The sequence below is a fragment of the Nomascus leucogenys genome, chromosome 2 (assembly GCF_006542625.1).
Source record: "Nomascus leucogenys isolate Asia chromosome 2, Asia_NLE_v1, whole genome shotgun sequence".
NCBI classification, from domain to species: domain Eukaryota; kingdom Metazoa; phylum Chordata; class Mammalia; order Primates; family Hylobatidae; genus Nomascus; species Nomascus leucogenys.
The window spans coordinates 72,724,973-72,745,236 of record NC_044382.1 but is presented as its reverse complement, the minus strand read 5'-3'; the positions used below and the strand labels follow the sequence as shown (position 1 = coordinate 72,745,236).

The window sequence follows — 20,264 nt, the reverse complement described above, 5'->3', positions numbered from 1 at the left end:
GCATCAACTAATGAGCAAAATAACCAACTAACATCATAATGACAGGATCAGATTCACACATAACAATATTAATGTTAAATGTAAATGGGCTAAATGCTCCAATTAAAAGACACAGACTGGCAAACTGGATAAGGAGTCAGGACCCATCGGTGTGCTGTATTCAGGAAACCCATCTCACATGCAGAGACACACATAGACTCAAAATAAAGGGATGGAGGAAGATCTATCAAGCAAATGGAAAACAAAAAAAGGCAGGGGTTGCAATCCTAGTCTCTGATAAAATAGACTTTAAACCAACAAAGATCAAAAGAGACAAAGAAGGCCATTACATAATGGTAATGGGATCAATTCAACAAGAAGAGCTAACTATCCTAAATATATATGCACCCAAGACAGGAGCACCCAGATTCATAAAGCAAGTCCTGAGTGACCTACAAAGGGACTTAAACTCCCACACAATAATAATGGGAGATTTTAACACCCCACTGTCAACATTAGACAGATCAACGAGACAGAAAGTTAACAAGGATATCCAGGAATTGAACTCAGCTCTGCACAAAGTGGACCTAATAGACATCTACAGAACTCTCCACCCCAAATCAACAGAATATACATTTTTTTCAGCACCACACCACACCTATTCCAAAATTGACCACATAGTTGGAAGTAAAGCTCTCCTCAGCAAATGTAAAAGAACAGAAATTATAACAAACTGTCTCTCAGACCACAGTGCAATCAAACTAGAACTCAGGATTAAAAAACTCACTCAAACCCACTCAACTACATGGAAACTGAACAACCTGCTCCTGAATGACTATTGGGTACATAATGAAATGAAGGCAGAAATAAAGATGTTCTTTGAAACCAACGAGAACAAAGACACAACATACCAGAATCTCTGGGACACATTCAAAGCAGTGTGTAGAGGGAAATTTATAGCACTAAATGCCCACAAGAGAAAGCAGGAAGGATCCAAAATTGACACCCTAACATCACAATTAAAAGAACTAGAAAAGCAAGAGCAAACACATTCAAAAGCTAGCAGAAGGCTACAAATAACTAAAATCAGAGCAGAACTGAAGGAAATAGAGACACAAAAAACCCTTCAAAAAATTAATGAATCCAGGAGCTGGTTTTTTGAAAGGATCAACAAAATTGATGGACCGCTAGCAAGACTAATAAAGAAGAAAAGAGAGAAGAATCAAATAGATGCAATAAAAAACGAAAAAGGGGATATCACGACCGATCCCACAGAAATACAATCTACCATCAGAGAATACTACAAACACCTCTATGCAAATAAACTAGAAAATCTAGAAGAGATGGATAAATTCCTCAACAAATACACCCTCCCAAGACTAAATCAGGAAGAAGTCGAATCTCTGAATAGACCAATAACAGGTTCTGAAATTGTGGCAATAATCAATAGCTTACCAACCAAAAACAGTCCAGGACCTGATGGATTCACAGCTGAATTCTACCAGAGGTACAAGGAGGAACTGGTACCATTCCTTCTGAAACTATTCCAATAGATAGAAAAAGAGGGAATCCTCCCTAACACATTTTGTGAAGCCAGCATCGTCCTGATACCAAAGCCAGGCAGAGACACAACCAAAAAAGAGAATTTTAGACCAATATCCTTGATGAACATTGATGCAAAAATCCTCAATAAAATACTGGCAAACCGAATCCAGCAGCACATCAAAAACCTTATACACCATGATCAAGTGGGCTTCATCCCTGGGATGCAAGGCTGGTTCAACATACGCAAATCAATAAATGTAATCCAGCGTATAAACAGAACCAAAGACAAAAACCACATGATTATCTCAATAGATGCAGAAAAGGCCTTTGATAAAATTCAACAACCCTTCATGCTAAAAACTCTCAATAAATTAGGTATTGATGGGACGTATCTCAAAATAATAAGAGCTATATACGACAAACCCACAGCCAATATCATACTGAATGGGCAAAAACTGGAAGCATTCCCTCTGAAAACTGGCACAAGACAGGGATGCCCTCTCTCACCGCTCCTATTCAACATAGTGCTGGAAGTTCTGGCCAGAGCAATCAGGCAGGAGAAGGAAATAGAGGGTATTCAATTAGGAAAAGAGGAAGTCAAACTGTCCCTGTTTGCAGATGACATGATTGCATATCTAGAAAATCCCATTGTCTCAGCCCAAAATCTCCTTAAGCTGATTAGCAACTTCAGCAAAGTCTCAGGATACAAAATCAATGTACAAAAATCACAAGCATTCTTGTACACCAATCACAGACAAACAGAGAGCCAAATCATGAGTGAACTCCCATTCACAATTGCTTCAAAGAGAATAAAATACCTAGGAATCCAACTTACAAGGGATGTGAAGGACCTCTTCAAGGAGAACTACAAACCACTGCTCAATGAAATAAAAGAGGATACAAACAAATGGAAGAACATTCCATGCTCATGGGTTGGAAGAATCAATATCGTGAAAATGGCCATACTGCCCAAAGTAATTTATACATTCAATGCCATCCCCATCAAGCTACCAATGACTTTCTTCACAGAATTGGAAAAAACTACTTTAAAGTTCATATGGAACCAAAAAAGAGCCCTCATCGCCAAGTCAATCCTAAGCCAAAAGAACAAAGCTGGAGGCATCACGCTACCTCACTTCAAACTATACTACAAGGCTACAGTAACCAAAACAGCATGGTACTGGTACCACAACAGAGATATAGATCAAGGGAACAGAACAGAGCCCTCAGAAATGATGCCGCATATCTACAACTATCTGATCTTTGACAAACCTGACAAAAACAAGAAATGGGGAAAGGATTCCCTATTTAATAAATGGTGCTGGGAAAACTGGCTAGCCATATGTAGAAAGCTGAAACTGGATCCCTTCCTTACACCTCATACAAAAATTAATTCAAGATGGATTAAAGACTTAAATGTTAGACCTAAAACCATTAAAATCCTACAAGAAAACCTAGGCAATACCATTCAGGACATAGGCGTGGGCAAGGACTTCATGTCTAAAACACGAAAAGCAATGGCAACAAAAGGCAAAATTGACAAATGGGATCTAATTAAACTAAAGAGCTTCTGCACAGCAAAAGAAACTACCATCAGAGTGAACAGGCAACCTACAGAATGGGAGAAAATTTTTGCAACCTACTCATCTGACAAAGGGCTAATATCCAGAATCTACAATGAACTCAAACAAATTTACAAGAAAAAAACAAACAACCCCATCAAAAGGTGGGCAAAGGACATGAACAGACACTTCTCAAAAGAAGACATTTATGCAGCCAAAAAACACATGAAAAAATGCTCATCATCACTGGCCATCAGAGAAATGCAAATCAAAACCACAGTGAGATACCATCTCACACCAGTTAGAATGGCCATCATTAAAAAAACAGGAAACAACAGGTGCTGGAGAGGATGTGGAGAAATAGGAACACTTTTACACTGTTGGTGGGACTGTAAACTAGTTCAACCATTGTGGAAGTCAGTGTGGCGATTCCTCAGGGATCTAGAACTAGAAATACCATTTGACCCAGCCATCCCATTACTGGGTATATACCCAAAGGACTATAAATCATGCTGCTATAAAGACACATGCACACGTATGTTTATTGTGGCACTATTCACAATAGCAAAGAGTTGGAACCAACCCAAATGTCCAACAACGATAGACTGGATTAAGAAAATGTGGCACATATACACCATGGAATACTATGCAGCCATAAAAAATGATGAGTTCGTGTCCTTTGTAGGGATATGGATGAAACTGGAAAACATTATTCTCAGTAAACTATCGCAAGGACAAAAAACCAAACACAGCATGTTCTCACTCATAGGTGGGAATTGAACAATGAGAACTCATGGACACAGGAAGGGGAACATCACATTCCAGGGACTGTTGTGGGGTGGGGGGAGGGGGAGGGACAGCATTAGGAGATATACGTAATGCTAAATGACGAGTTAATGGGTGCAGGAAATCAACATGGCACATGGATACATATGTAACAAACCTGCAGACTGTGCACATGTACCCTAAAACCTAACGTATAATAAAAAAAATAAATAAATAAAAGAAAAGAAAAGAAAAAAAAAATAAATCTTTGACATATCGCCTAACTATAGTTCTTCTAATTTAATTGTTATTGGCTGGGCACAGTGGTTCATGCCTGTAATGCCTGTAATCCCAGCACTTTGGGAGGCCAAGATAAGAGGATCTCTTGAGGCCAGGGGTTTGACCAGCCTGGGCAACACAGGGAGGAGACCACATCTCTGAGAGAAAAGAAAGAAAGAAAAAGAAACAGAGACAGAGAGAGAGAGCCAGATATAGTTGTTTGTGTCTATAGTCCCAGCCACTTGGGAGGCTGAGGCAGGAAAAAAGGATCCCTTGAGCCCAGGAGGGCAAGGCTGCAGAGAGCCGTGATTGTGCCACTGCACTCCAGCCTGGGCCACAGAGTGAGATCTTGTCTCAAAATAATAATAACAATTTAATTGTTAGTGAAAAATTTAATGTTTTATTTTCTGTTTTAGCTATTTGATGGCATTGAATGTGAATTTCCCATATTCTTCCTTTATATGATGATTGATGGTAAGTAAGCTTTTTCCTGAAATTTAAGCTATAGGATTTAAGTGGTTTAAAGAAGAGCAGAAATGAAATATGACTCTTTTCAGCTAGAAAAATAGACTACACTTCAGTGATGTTAATTACCCTGCATTTGTATATACTACTCTTTTGCTTTCTGAGTGAATGCTAAATCATTTAAAGAATTAAAAAAACACTTGGAAGCATTTAAAAAATGATAGCATATATATTATTCATATTTACAAAGAAAAATTTTTATTAGAAGAAATCATTAATACTGTAATCCATGATAATGTGAATGTCTGTTACATTTATACTTAGGAATAGGGAAAATTCAATTAAAATTCAGTTTTCAATTCTAAATGCTAACATGACTTTCTAAAACCAATTTCTTGGAAAAATATCACACAGATTTGCATTATTTTTTTTCCACTTTAATTTTACCATTTGCTTAGAAAATTACCAAAATAATTGTAACTGGGCTAATATATTTTTTCTAAGGTAAAATTTTTGAGATCCTTATTAAGCTCAGCTGCTATTGGATTTTATATTTTATGTTTTAGGAGTTTTTAGAGGCAATCCTAAGCAAGTACAGGAATATCAGGATCTTTTGACTCCAGTACTTCATCAGACCACAGAAGGTATAGTTGTTTTTTTAAGAAATTCTTCCTACCAACATTTCCTGAATGTTTATTTGAAATGTATAAGTGAGTCCTTTGTCAAAAACAATAATTTATATTAAATTAAAAAAATGAATGATCCCTGATATGAAATCAGAAAGAAGATTAAGCAAGACAATGATGGAGATGAATCTAGGTGGGCATGGCTATAGTCATTCCAAAATAGTTTGTCAGGCGGACTGAGTTCCTCCATCTGTTATTTACTATGTAACTCCATTACTCTGTATAGAAAGTGACTAGTTTTTATCCAGGTCACCAAAAATGCTATAGTCAGGTGAGTGCTCCCCCTGCGGAGGGCTACCTGGAGAGGTTCTGCTCTTGTCTAAAGGCACTAGAATTGCCGAGAATATCCTGGCCCCCTCTTCGGAGTTTTTTCTAGGGTCCTTAGCATTGTATTTTGAACATCTGCCATAGTGCTAAAACATCATCCTTTGAGGATGGATTTAATATTTTAGAAATGGTCAGAAGGCCCAGTCTTAGGAGGAAGGGTATATTGGTTTCAGTCAAACACCAGCAGGGACCCTCAAAAAACATAACTGAATTTTCTGTATAACTGGAAAGCCAGTTTTCAAAGGAATTCCAAATGAGATGTTCTAGATGTCTTTGGGGCTTTAAAGTATTGACAGTCACAGCACTGAGCCCCATTCCTTTCTCACATGAAATTTGTGATATTCTTTGGGGTTTTCCACAGATATCTCAGAGTAAATACTTCATATTATATGCTCACTAACATGCTTGTAATGTTAAAAGTTGTGAAATGTTTATGGATAAACATTGATTTCAAAGTGAATATTAATTTTTAAAAGTTATCTTTGTCTTTATGCTGCAAATAATCACTTGTCCAATGTGAGAAATAATGTATTAAATTTTGTAATGCATGTAATATTTGAAATCCTTTGAAGCAGATCTTTTAATATTTAGTATTAGATCCTTGATGCATTGGGGTGTAGTAGTTTAATGTACCCCACTTCAGGCTTCATCATGTTCAGAGAGTGATGTTCAAAGTATTATCTGTATATCATAGACCTTCTTACTGATTTTAAACACAAATATTGTTGATTGATATGTAAGGAAGCAAAATTTTAGGGAAATCTGTGCAATTTCATTAGAAAAATTAAGTTTACTGTGGGCTAATATTGCAAAAAGTCTCCTGTAGCATCCTACATAGATTGTTGATTATTTTCCCATTATATCATCCATAAAGATTCTACTCTTAAATAATAATTTTAGTTCCTACCAACCCATTTTTAAATGGTCACGGGGAGGATGGCTTTTTCTCTTCAGTGATGCTGAATGGTAGATAATGGGCTTAATGTTTAAACGGGGATTTCTTTGCTCTAGCAATGGCTCAGAGTTATAATTCTTCATTTAAGATTACACAGTATCTCGTTTGTGAAGCTTCTACAGACTAATCCTATTAAAAATAGCTTCCTCTATGCCTCTAAATATTTGCATACTATGTATTTGTTGATTCATTTAAAGGTATTAAAATTAAATGTTGTTGAGGGAGATTATGTACTCATTGTTAGCCAAACATTGTTAGCCAAAGCATAACAATCTGCTGTTGAATTAGTGTTTTAAGTCAATTTTTTTCTCCATGATTTTCACTGGCGATATCTGAAAGGAACCAGAATATCCAGCTTTCTATAGCTTATCAAATATGTTGCCTCCTGTATAAGGATTCTCTTTCCCTGCTTTCTAATCATTACAGTGTCTTGAAGAGAAATTTTGGGAAAGACACTAATTTTGATATGGTTTGGCTGTATCCCCACTCAAAGCTCACCTTGAATTATAGTAATTCCCATGTGTCAAAGGCAGGGCCAGGTGGAGATAATTGAATCATGGGGGCGGTTTCCCCCATACTGTTCTCATAGTAGTGAATAGGTCTCAGGAGATCTGATGGTTTTGTAAATGCATAAGCCCTCTTGCCTGCTGCCAAGTAAAACATACCTTTGCTCTTCCTTCGCCTTCCACCATGATCATGAGGCCTCCCCAGCCATGTGGAACTGTGAGGCCATTAAAACTCTTTCCTTTATAAATTACCCAGTCTTGGGTATATCTTTATTAGTAGCATGAGAATGGACTAATACAGATTTGTTATATTTTAAATACTTATTTTTAAACTCTCTAGGATATCCTGTTGTACCAAAGTACTATTATGTGCCAGCTGACTTTGTAGAATATGAAAAAAATAACCCTGGTAGTCAAAAACGATTTCCTAGCAACTGTGGCCGTGATGGAAAACTGTTTCTTTGGGGACAAGCACTTTATATCATCGCAAAACTCCTGGGTAAGTGGAGAAGATTGGGAATGGTATTTTTTCCTTGTTATTAAGCTATTAGAAATAAATATGCCTTTGCTGGTGTTTTTGTTGGATTTGGGTGGTGTGTCATGCTCTTAAGAGGTCTTTAAGGAGTTTCTTAGTATCTAGTGGTATATTAATATATTATTTCACTGAATGATGATGGACAATTTCTGAAAAGAAAGTGAAATAGGTATGGGTACCATTTGTGATCATTTAGGGGGCCGCATTTGGCTTACTATATAGGTTTCTTGCAGAAGATTATAGAAACTTTAAGTTACTTTTATATGATACATTAAAAATTCTGACTTAAGAAAACAATAACAGTCATGCTTGGTCATACCTTTAGTAAACCACTTGCCAAAATGTATTGGTCACCTCAAAGTCCTCTTCTTTCCAATAAATACATATTGGCAATTTTAGTTGGAGGTTTAATAGGATCATTATTCATTATTCTTTGAAGAATTATTTTTCATATTCTCCTACAACTTGAGCTGAATCATAGTACTCTTCGACGCTTTGAAATGAAGACAAATTTGATAAACACAGAAAAAGCATTATGCATCTTCCTGCAACATTCCTTGTTCAAATTTTAAATGTTATTAGCATTTACATCAAAAAAACTATCACTTTAGAGTCAGAATTCCTTTATGGGAAAATATTATGAAATAGGCTAACTGTAAATACTGTACCTGCACTAAAAAAACTGCCTACTGTATAAAATACTGTTATGATTTTTGTTGTTTCTAGCATTACTGCATAAATGCTAATAAATTTGTGCTATAAGAGTAATCATCTTCGGTTTTTAAAAAATATTCCATTAGGGAAGAATATTTCACAGGACAGATTTCCAATTTGAGCTTTACATAAAATGATATGTAAGAACAGGCAGAAGCTAACCAAATAAGTGAAAACTAAGTTAATGCTGTTTTCAGTTTGCTCCTTTCCTAACTATATTTTCTGGGTCTCCATATATACCTAATGCTAATTTAAGAACATGAAGAAACATTTTCTTCCTCCTTTAAAGTGACTGCTTTTTGACAAGGTGTTGATATTATTTATAGGCTTTGCTTTTAGAATTTCCAAAGTGGTGGGGGGCGGGGGAGACACATGAAATAGTTTTTTTTTTCTTTTTTTTTTTAGTGATTCCACTTTTAATTTATAGTCGTATGACTAAGATGTTTTGAATATAAGCCTATCCGTATGCCAGATATAAATTTCACGAATTCTTAATGTCTCTTTTACAGAAACTCTACCTCTATCCTAATGTAATTATGTTGATTAAGAAAATTAAAGGCCACGGGCCAGAAAACTAACTTCCACAAATGCAACAAAAGGAAAAGTTTCTCCAATAACCTCTATGCAATGGGAAATCTTTCTTTTACGTACCAAGTCAATTTCTTCAACTGTACAATGTATTCTAGTTTGAAGGTTTTCAAATATAATACAGTAACAACAAAATGTAATAAAATTAAGACTATAAGAAAATAGAGTAAATGATATAATTCAAATAATGACTAAAATAAAATGACTTTATGGATTTTATAATCAACCTATAATTATATATTTAAATTTTACTTTACATACATAAGATCACAGCTGAGGTTAACCATAATTTCAAATTTTATCACCAGCCACTTGTGCTATTTTATCATATTTGAAAATATTCACTCATATTATTTACTTCAAACAGTGATCTATAAATTTGTTTAGACTATAATAGTTAAAGACCTTTTCTTCCTCAGGATAACTTAAAAAATTTTTTTTTGGATTTTATTTTTGTTTTTATTTTATTATTATACGTTAGGTTTTAGGGTACATGTGCACAATGTGCAGGTTTGTTACATATGTATCCATGTGCCATGTTGGTTTGCTGCACCCATTAACTTGTCATTTAGCATTAGGTATATCTCCTAATGCTGTCCCTCCCTCCTCCCCCCACCCCACAACAGTCCCCGGAGTGTGATGTTCCCCTTCCTGTGTCCATGAGTTCTCATTGTTCAATTCCCACCTATGAGTGAGAACATGCGGTGTTTGGTTTTTCGTCCTTGCGATAATAACTTAAAAAATTTAATGATGTATTGAACATACTACTAAAGAAACTTAGCTTTTTGATTATGGTCTCTGCATTGAAGATCTGTAGGAATTTTTCTTTAATAATTTTCAAATCTTCCCATGACCTCTCTGTTCATAGAAATATCATCTTTGAAATAACTTGTGTGAATACTTTATAAATCAAACATGGATTCACATGACCATATTACCATAATCACCAATTTTAACAGTCTCCTACATATTTGCTATATCACTTTTCTTGATTATAAAATGTCAGTAATATGAACATGCCCTTAATATAACAGAATATTTAATTACATCAGTTTCCCATCAACACACCAAAGTCACTTAATAATTATATTGGCCATTTCCACTGATCGGCAGGAGGCTTTTCCACTAATGGCTCCCATGGTTTCCACTCCCTCATTTTTCTTGCCAGATTCAGTTCATGTTCAGCCTGAAGAATCACCTCTTCTAATTGACCACCTTGAAGTTGGTCTTCAAATTTTTTAACATCTGGTTCCGCTTTAACCATAGCCAGCTTCTCTTTTGTAATCTGTTCTGTATACTTTCTATATGCTGCATTTTTAGGGATTTCCTCAAGAACATCAAGAATCTTTGTGTACAATATTCTTAGCCTCTCATGTGGAGTATTGCACACAGCCAATCCCACAAAGCCAGTGGCTTTCAGCACACCCGCCATGACAGCGCCGACGATTCGATCAACACATGAAATAGTTTTCATAGAATCAACCCAAGTTGGGAAGGTTATCTCTGGTTAGAATGTTATTCCTGTCTCACTAGCATAATTACAAAGAAGCTTTGTTGATACAGTTAAGTAAAACATATTTTAGTAGAGTACTAGTTAACTTATGTAAGTATAAGAATTTTAACATTAGAATTACAGGTTTTTATGTACTACATTTGGAATTACAAATGAGCATGAGGAATTTTTTTCTGTGATTCTGAGGCTAAAAACTGGCACCTGGGATCTGGGATATGAAATTAAAACCTTCTTTATCCTGCTTTTTGCCATATATCCAGCCTGGGTTTAGTGCAACTAGAAAGAATGCTGTTTGAGCAAAACCTCTAGATAAAATTGACAAGGCTAGTGAATTGAGAAGGTGGAATTGACTACACCCTACATAAGCAAATTGAGCTTTAAAAAAAGAAAAAGATTGACAATAGTATCAGTAAAAAAGCACTGAACTTTCCAAAATAAATGTGTTGAATGTAGACAGGTCTTGAGTGAAGATAGTATTTTCTCATATTAAGACCAGAGTGAACAGAAGTAGTACAGGTCATGCCTCCATTTCTGTTTCACAACCAAAAAGAAGAAGAAATACTGCAGGGCTGCCATTAAAGAAAGTCAGTTTCTCTTTTCCCTGCTGATCTTCTGAAAAGGCAGTGAGAACATGCAGAAGGTATGTTGCATACTATGAAACCACATACATATCTCCAGCTGAAAAAAAGAAATATTGCATATTCATTAGTAGTCTAGCCTAGCTTTGTGTCATCTGGTTAACAACCCGCTGGTTAAGACGAGTAACATCTCAGAAGACTGAATCATTTAGTTGCTCTTAACTATTATATACTAGCCCTAAGAACCATCAGACTTCCATGGATTTTCATTAAGATTCCAGATACAAATTTACTTAAAAAGTCTTTATTCATTAAAGGAGCCTCAGCTGGATCTCTGCTTGACAACATTTTGTGGGCAGCTAATTGTGGTTACTATTTTTACATGAAAATAATATAATAGTGAATCTTTTTTTTTTTTTTTCAGGGTTAATAGCTTTTATTTTTTTTTATTTTTTATTTTATTTATTTTTTTCTTTTTTCTTTTTTATTATACTTTAGGGTTTTAGGGTACATGTGCACAATGTGCAGGTTTGTTACATATGTATCCATGTGCCATGTTGATTTCCTGCACCCATTAACTCGTCGTTTAGCATTAGGTGTATCTCCTAATGCTGTCCCTCCCCCCTCCCCCCACCCCACAACAGTCCCCGGAGTGTGATGATCCCCTTCCTGTGTCCATGAGTTCTCATTGTTCAATTCCAACCTATGAGTGAGAACATGCAGTGTTTGGTTTTTTGTCCTTGCGATAGTTTACTGAGAATGATGTTTTCCAGTTTCATCCATGTCCCTACAAAGGACACGAACTCATCATTTTTTGTGGCTGCATAGTATTCCATGGTGTATATGTGCCACATTTTCTTAATCCAGTCTATCGTTGTTGGACATTTGGGTTGGTTCCAACTCTTTGCTATTGTGAATAGTGCCACAATAAACATACGTGTGCATGTGTCTTTATAGCAGCATGATTTATAGTCCTTTGGGTATATACCCAGTAATGGGATGGCTGGGTCAAATGGTATTTCTAGTTCGAGATCCCTGAGGAATCGCCACACTGACTTCCACAATGGTTGAACTAGTTTACAGTCCCACCAACAGTGTAAAAGTGTTCCTATTTCTCCACATCCTCTCCAGCACCTGTTGTTTCCTGATTTTTTAATGATGGCCACTCTAACTGGTGTGAGATGGTATCTCACTGTGGTTTTGATTTGCATTTCTCTGATGGCCAGTGATGATGAGCATTTTTTCATGTGTTTTTTGGCTGCATAAATGTCTTCTTTTGCGAAGTATCTGTTCATGTCCTCTGCCCACTTTTTGATGGGGTTGTTTGTTTTTTTCTTGTAAATTTGAACTCAAACAAATAGTGAATCTTTAAAAATATAGTATATGACTTTCACTAATTCAGGCCAGTTTGTATCTCAGTGAAGTCTAATAATATTTTGCTTTATATATGCCTAAGTAAATAATTATATAACAAAACTCTGTGACTTCTATTCAATTGTTAAATAAAAGACACAGTATGCTATTTCCTGAACCAAGGCCTGAACTCCCCACTGTGCTCTTAAAAAATAAGTTAATTATTCACAGTATTTCCTTTTCTCTTATAAAATTTATACTTTTAGAAAATCAATATTTTCTATATAGCTGATAAATATATTATAAACATGTACACTTTAAACCCCCTAAGACATATCTTAAGATATATTTGACGTGTCTTAGAATAAAATGATCATTAGTTATACCTTCAACTGTTATTCAAATTTGAAAGTTTAGAAACCATTCATGTAAGTCCAGTCTAAAGAAAGCAGAGTACCTTTTTTGAGCTCTTTGCAAAAATAAATAACCTTAAAAGTACAGTCATTCATTGCTTAATGGTAGGGCCACATTCTGAGAATTGTATCATTAGGTGATTTTTAGCCTACGACATACCTAGCCTATATGATATAGCCTATTGCTCCTAGACTACAAACTTCTAGAACATGGTACTATACTGAGTACTGTGGACAATTGTAACACAATGGTAAGTATCTGTGTACCTAACATATTTAAACATAGGAAGTGTTTATACGTGAAGATGTCTATATGTGAAGATACAGTATTGTAATCTTATGGGACATCTTCATGCATCATCACATGATTATGTTTATTGCATTAAACATCACTTGAGGCTGGGGCAGTGGCTCACGCCTGTGTCCCAGCATTTGGGGAGGCTGAGGCAAGCAGATGGCTTGAGCCCAGGAGTTCGCGACTAGCCTCCCTAGTAGATGGGACTACAGGTGCATGCCACCACACCCAGCTAATTTTTTGTATTTTTGGTAGAGACAGGGTTTCACCATGTTACCCAGGCTGGTCTCAAACTCCTGAGCTCTGCCCGCCAACCATGGTGGTGCATGGCTGTAGTCCCAGCTACTCAGGAGGCTGAAGCCAGAGGATCACTTGAGCCCTGGAGGTCAAGGTTGTGGTGAGCCATGATTGCACCAGTGCACTCTAGCCTGGGCGATAGAGTGAGACCCTGTCTCAAAAAATTGCTTGAAAATCTTTGATGTTTTAATTGAAATTTTTTTTAAGATTCAGAAAACTAAAGAAATATAAAGTTAATGATAACATTACTCTAAAACCATTAGATAACCATTATAAAGGCCATTATATAACTTTAATATATGTTCTTATTCAGTATGTCCTAAAAAGAGATACTAACATATCAGCTTTTAAAAATCTGACTTCTAGGGCCAGGTGTGGCGGCTCACGCCTGTAATCCCAGCACTTTGGAAGGCCAAGGCAGGCAGATCATGAGGTCAGGAGATCAAGACTATCCTGGCTAACACAGTGAAACCCCGTCTCTACTAAAAATACAAAAAAATTAGCCAGCCATGATGGCACGCACCTGTAGTCCCAATTACTCAGAAGGCTGAGGCAGGAGAATGGCTTGAACCTGGGAGGCGGAGGTTGCAGTGAGCCAAGATCGTGCCACTGCGCTCCAGCCTGGGTGACAGAGCAAGACTCCATCTCAAAAAAAAAAAAAAAAAGACTGACTTCTAGACTTCAGTTTGTTTTTTCCATATATGCAACTAACTTTTCTTATCCTGTACATCAGACATTCATAGTGATGATCTTCATTCAGGTACTACTACATTATCCCAGCTCATTAAAGATTAGAACTTTACTTACTGTATAATTTGAGGCAGGTGAATACAATAATTTTTTAGGGTGGATATTTTGAAAACATTAATAAACATTAATGGTTAAGACAAGATATATTCTCTTGGTAAACTTGAATATTAAGCAATTTTAGTTAACTACAACTTTCTCTCCAATATACACAAACTCCCAGAATACTCAGGTTAATGAAAATTTGCTTGAATCTCACAACAAAATTTTTTTTAAGAGACAAGAGAGTTTCACTCTGTCACCTAGGCTGGAGTGCAGTGGTATGATCATAGCTCAATGGAGCCCCAAACTCCTGGGCTCAAGTGATCCTCCTACCTCAGCCGCCTGAGTAGCTGGGACTATGGGCACAGATCACCATGCCTGGCAGGATCTTTTTCTTTTGGGGATGGGTATTATTTAGTTTCCTTGGAACACTAACAAGCTACTTTTAAAGTGATAAAATAGATACAGAAGTACTTTAAAATATCCAAAGTGTTATATATATACGAAGTTCCCAACTTAATTTCTTCGGTTCCCCAAGTTCTTTGGTAAGTGATTGTTTGGAAGCCAATTTATTTTCCTGTAGAAATTATATTTTAAATTATTATTAACACCCAGCAAACTTGTAACCATGGGGTTACGGATTATTTCTCTGACATTATCATCTTTTTCTTCTACTTTCTCTCTCCCTAGCTTCTCTTCCTTTTTTTTTTTTCTTTCTTCTTTTCATACCATTTTTCTTGTGCTGTAGTGAAAGGTCAAGAGTTTGTGGATCATGAGCTTAGGAATCAGACAGTCCAGGGTTTGAATGTAAGGTCTGCCACTTACTACCTGTGTGATTTGAGTTTTCTTAGCTTCCATGAGTATTAATTTCTTTATTTTTATGTTATAAGGATTAGCTGGTAAGGAAATACACATAAAGCATTTACTATGGGACAAATACGTGTTTAAATGGTTCTTCCACTTTCTGTTCCTACTTTACCATTCATCTGCTTGTTGATCTCTGCTTCTATTTATAGAGGCCTACTCTTTGATAGTGACTGTGGATATCCAGTAGCTCACTAATAAGAGTTATAGGAAATACTTCTGTTTGTCTGTCTCTCTCTCTCTAAGGGCAACCTAATTATTCTGACACACTACTTCCTAATTCCAGTGTATGTAACAAAATAAGTCCTTTTGCCTTTGATTTTATTCATGACATTTCTTGCCCAATTGATCTCAAATATAAAAGCTACTGAGTAAACCTGGAAATCTAACGCTTTTTAAACTTAAAATCATTGATCAAGTGTCCCCTAGTGTATATAAGGACATAGGAAACTGAGGTCTTGATTTTCTTTGGTCTGTTGTCTTCAAATGCAGTTGACTCTTCAGGATAGCACGTGGTTTTCTTACTGCTCAGTTCAAGATAAAATGAATAGATAAGAGTGTAGAGGTATATTTTTACATGTTGGTTGCTAAGAGATTTCTCAGTTGTTGCACTTCAGGAAACTTCAACAATATTTTCATTATCTTTCTCATGTTACCCATGTGATGGCTAGTGACCTAAAGTGGGATTTCCGTGCAGCAGGCATTATAAACATCGGGAAGCACATGTAGTATTACTTTAAAGGTTTCACCTGGGAAGACTTTCTTTAGCTTCATGTATAAATAACTGACTTTTTTTTTTTTTTTTTTTTTTTTGGGAGATGGAGTCTCGCTGTGTCACCCAGGCTGGAGTGCAGTGGCACTATCTCGGCTCACTGCAACCTCTGCCTCCAGGGTTCAAGCAATCCTCCTGCCTCAGCCTCCCGAGTAGCTGGGGCTACAGGTGCTCGCCACCACACCCGGCTAATTTTTTGTATTTTTATTAGAGACGGGGTTTCACCATGTTGCCCAGGCTGGTCTCAAACTCCTGAGCTCAGGCAATCTGCCCGCCTTGGCCTCCCAAAGTACTGGGATTACAGGCATGAGCCACCATGCTCGGCCAGTAACTGACTTTCTTAAAGCTAAAATGTTTTTATTGAATTAGTACAAGTGCTAGCAAATTTGCATAGAAATTCTCATCCTTACATATATTAATAAAGTTGAATATGAGAGTAGTAATAGAGTCTGAGAGGGCTTTTCATACAAGTTGTCACACTGATTTTCAGAAACACTAATACAATACCTGCCTTAAAATATGTCACATTCTCTGCTCTGCCTTTTACAAACATCATCCTAAGTAATCCTCCTAACATCTCTCTGAGATGGGTACTATGTGGCATAGGTGAGGAAACTAAAGCCCATAAGAGTTTAACAACTCACCCAAGGTTACAGAGCTCATGACTAGCAGAGTTTATTGATTTATTCAGGAATCTACAGGGTGCTCGTGTCACCTGTAACTTCTGTGGCATTAAATATTCCTATTAAAAACAAAAACATTGCTAACCTAATATAATAAATCAAGACTTGTTTTCATTTATATTCTGACTATTAGAAACATATTTCTTAGTCACTCTTCTGTGAATTGTCTAGTAATTTTTTTTGCCCATTTAATCTTGGTTTTATGGTTTTTCTTATCAGTCTACATGAATGTTTTATATATTAAGTGTATAAAACCTCTCTGATATTTTCCTAGTTTGTTTGCCTTTAAATTTTGCTTTTGCTATATCTTCATGAGCAGAACTTAAAATCTTTACACACTCAGATCTACCAGTGTTTTCCTATTTATTTTTGCTGTGGAATTTACCATTTAATTTTAGAAAGTCTATCCTTGTTAATCAGTTGAGTAAAATGCATACACACACACACACACACACACATATTTGGAATTTTCTGGTATAATATGAGGTTAAGGATCTGCATTTTCTTTTTCTCCAAATAGCTCATTTCATAATACGTGTGTTACTAATATGTGTCACCACAGCTGAGAATCAGCTAGGCTTTGAAGTGCATAATTTTACCCTGTAAATATGTGCTGAGCCTATTTTAGTATGTCCTATGTAATTTTTATGTCATGATAAAAAATACTTGCTCTGTTAAATTTTCTTTAAATCGTTATATCATTAAAGAAACAGAGATTTTTCTTAATATTTTCTTTTTATGCTGGACAATTTTTGCTTGGGGTAAGCCCAGGGTATATTTTATAAACCTTCTGTGAAAAAAAATTAATTAACTTAATTCCTATTTTCTAAGGATTTAAAGACAGATATCTCCATTTATAGAACTTCTTGATTATCTTGGAGGTGTGGTGCTGTACTGTAAATGTAGAAAGCCATTGATCTCTTACCTTCGTTCTTTTATTTTTATTTGAAATATTCTGTAGTTTGTTGGATATAAGTTCTTGCAGGATTGTCACTCTTCACCAGAAAATCAGTTTCATTGAATTGGCACAATAAAGACCTCTACTTTTGCCTCCTGAATGATAAAAATCAATGCAGTGGGGAAAAAAATGTGCCAGTAAACTTGACCTTTTAATGATATTTCTCACATTTACCATTATGGAAATTAAAGTAATGATTATGGCAATTAGTGTTTCTGTATTTGCTAACCCACTAATTTATTATTCTGCTTAGTAAGTGTATTGAGTGCCTACTAGGTGCTGGCGGCTGTGCTAGGTACTGGGCGTCATGTATAAGAAGCATAGAGTCTATGAGGTTATACATGAGCACGTGGTGTAAGTGGGAACATCAGGCTAGATAAAGAAGTGTGGCACAAAGAGAGAAATACGAAGGAAATGCAAAGAAATAAGCTTTTGGAAGACTTGGTTAACCATTCGATTCTTACCAATTTTAATAGATTAGCATTTATGCTTTACAAGGATATAAGGTTTCTTAATTTATCTGTCACTATTTATAAATAACAAAATACTGTAATAAAGATAGAATTTAATTTCTATAGCATGACAGTGAAAACTTGGTTTTAGAAATTTTTTCACATCTCAGTGATCATACATTTGAGATAAGAAATAATTTACTGCCTATCTAGAATATCAGTGTACTAATCAACCCTGTATCATGAGCTAAACTGAAATTAGTACATTAAAGTTATATGTCGATATGTGCTTTTATTGGTTTGGTTTAGATTTTGAAAAAGTGTATTTTTTTTTTCAGAAAGAAAGGAGAACATTCGTAATGTGCAACCTGATTTAGATAGGAAAAATGTAACATGTCTAAATAGTTTTTTTTATTTCATCCTCCTTCTGGTATTATTTTCACCTATGTTGTGTAGAATGTCAGTGTTCTTAAAGGGCAGGATTAGTATGTGATTAAGAGCCCAGACTCTGGGAGTCGACTGACTGTGTCTCAGCTTTGCTGTATACCAACCACAAGGAAGTTGCCTAAACACTCAGGTGCCTCTGGTTCATCATCTGCAAAATGATAAGGTTATTGTGAGGATTAATGAATGAATATATGTGAAATACTTAAAACAACGCCTGGAGCTTAATAACTGTGTAGGTATTGCTGCTGCTGCAGAGGGAGCGGTGACTCTGGCAGACTCTGCTGCTGCTCTTCCTCCTTCTTCTTGTTACTCTACTGTTAATACTACTTTAATTATTATTGAAAAGATCTTCCAAGAGTTACTAAAATCCTTTGGTGATTTTGTCTCAAATAACAATGCAGATGTGCCTGGAAGGTACCTCAGGATAGAAATCTAATATAGAAATATTCCTAAAGCGCAAAGAAATTTATAACCATTGATTCCTTGCTCTGTCATATTCACTACCTAAAAGCAATATATAAAAAGCTATGGAAAATGAACTGTAATCTTTTTAGTAAATATTATACACAGGTACATTTATACAAAACTCAGCATAGTATTGTTTTTAAGTGATCAGTGTAGAGCCAAAGATCAAGAATGAAATAAACATGTTTTATAGCTTACATGCAGTAAAAATGAAGAAGTGTGCCGACTCACTTTAGAAGTTGGATTTTTGTTTTTGTTTTTGTTCAATTAATTTGCACACGTGTGAGCGTAACTAAGGTAACTTTATAGATGCGGACTTGCTGGGTTGGAAAATATGCTCACTGTAAATTTGTGTAGGTAACTGACAACTTGCACTCCAAGGAGGTTTTGCAGAATTGCATTTCAGGGGCTTTTCCTACCACCACCACCTCTCCCTTGCATATTCTCTTCCAGGCCTATGGAGAAATCCTGCTGTAGTGAGTGAGCCTCCCGTGCTGATGGGTGTCCTTCAAGTGTGTTACAGCAGAAGACAGCAGAGAACCACAGACTTAGTGCCTTCCTCCCCACTGCCTCTCACTAAATTTCCATCCTTGTTATATCCTAGGATTTTATCAAAAGTTGCCATAAGGAACTACCATGTTAAAAGGGCTTCCATTTTTACAGTGCAACAGCAATTGAGGATGTTGCCTTCATGTTGGTCAGTGCCCCATAAAAAAAACGCCCCTTCTCAGAAATCTCTTTTAGAATTTTGTATCAGGAAACATTGTTTCTTAACAAACTGATTTCCTTCCTATTATTTTTCTGATTTTTCTGAAAGAAATCTAACTGACTTCTTTCCTATTATTTTTAAAATAGCTTTATTGAGATGTGATTTACATACCATATATTTTACCTATTTAAAGTTTACAATTCAGTGATTTTTGGTATATTTATAGAGTTGTGCAACCATCACTGCAATCAGTTTTACAATGTTTTCATCATCTCCCTGCCAAAAAACCTCATGCCTAGAAGTAGTCACCCCTCATTTCCTTCTCATTACTTCACCCTCTCCCCCAGCACTAGGCAATGGCTAGCCTACTCTCTAATTCTATAGATTTGCCTATTTGGGACCTTTCATATAACTCGAAACTGATAATGTGGACCTTTGTGTCTGGCTTCTTTCACTTAACATAATATTTTCAAGGTTTATCCATGTTGTAGCATGTTTCAGCAATTCATTCCTTTTTTATGGCAGAACAATATTCCGTTGTATGTATATATTACATTTTATTTACCCATTCATCAGGAGATGAACATTTGGGTTGTTTGCACTTCTTAGCTATTATGAATAATGCTGCTATAAACTTTATATAAAATTATTGTTTGACATATTTTTCATTTCTCTTGGGTGTATACCTAGGCATGTAATTGCTGGGTCTATGCTAAGTCTTATGTTTAACATTTTGAGCAACTTCCAGACTGTTTTCCAAAGCTGCTGTA

The 20,264-nt window shown here is 35.9% G+C and overlaps 1 protein-coding gene and 1 pseudogene across 9 annotated transcripts in view; one reads left to right on the top strand and one right to left on the bottom strand.

The window, feature by feature from the left end:
* The window catches only part of PHKB (phosphorylase kinase regulatory subunit beta), a 244,416-nt gene that overhangs the window by 135,406 nt on the left and 88,746 nt on the right, over positions 1 to 20,264 (top strand). For all 8 annotated transcript variants that reach the window (XM_030797503.1, XM_030797534.1, XM_030797553.1 and 5 more), the window contains 3 exons: positions 4,547 to 4,604; positions 5,162 to 5,239; positions 7,410 to 7,568. In XM_030797503.1, coding sequence (XP_030653363.1) covers positions 4,547 to 4,604; positions 5,162 to 5,239; positions 7,410 to 7,568 — 295 coding nt within the window. The remainder of the gene's footprint in view (positions 1 to 4,546; positions 4,605 to 5,161; positions 5,240 to 7,409; positions 7,569 to 20,264) is intronic.
* LOC100602501 lies at positions 9,720 to 10,441 on the bottom strand (annotated as a pseudogene). Its single transcript, XR_004026558.1, has one exon. The product of XR_004026558.1 is annotated as an NADH dehydrogenase [ubiquinone] 1 alpha subcomplex subunit 5 pseudogene (transcript).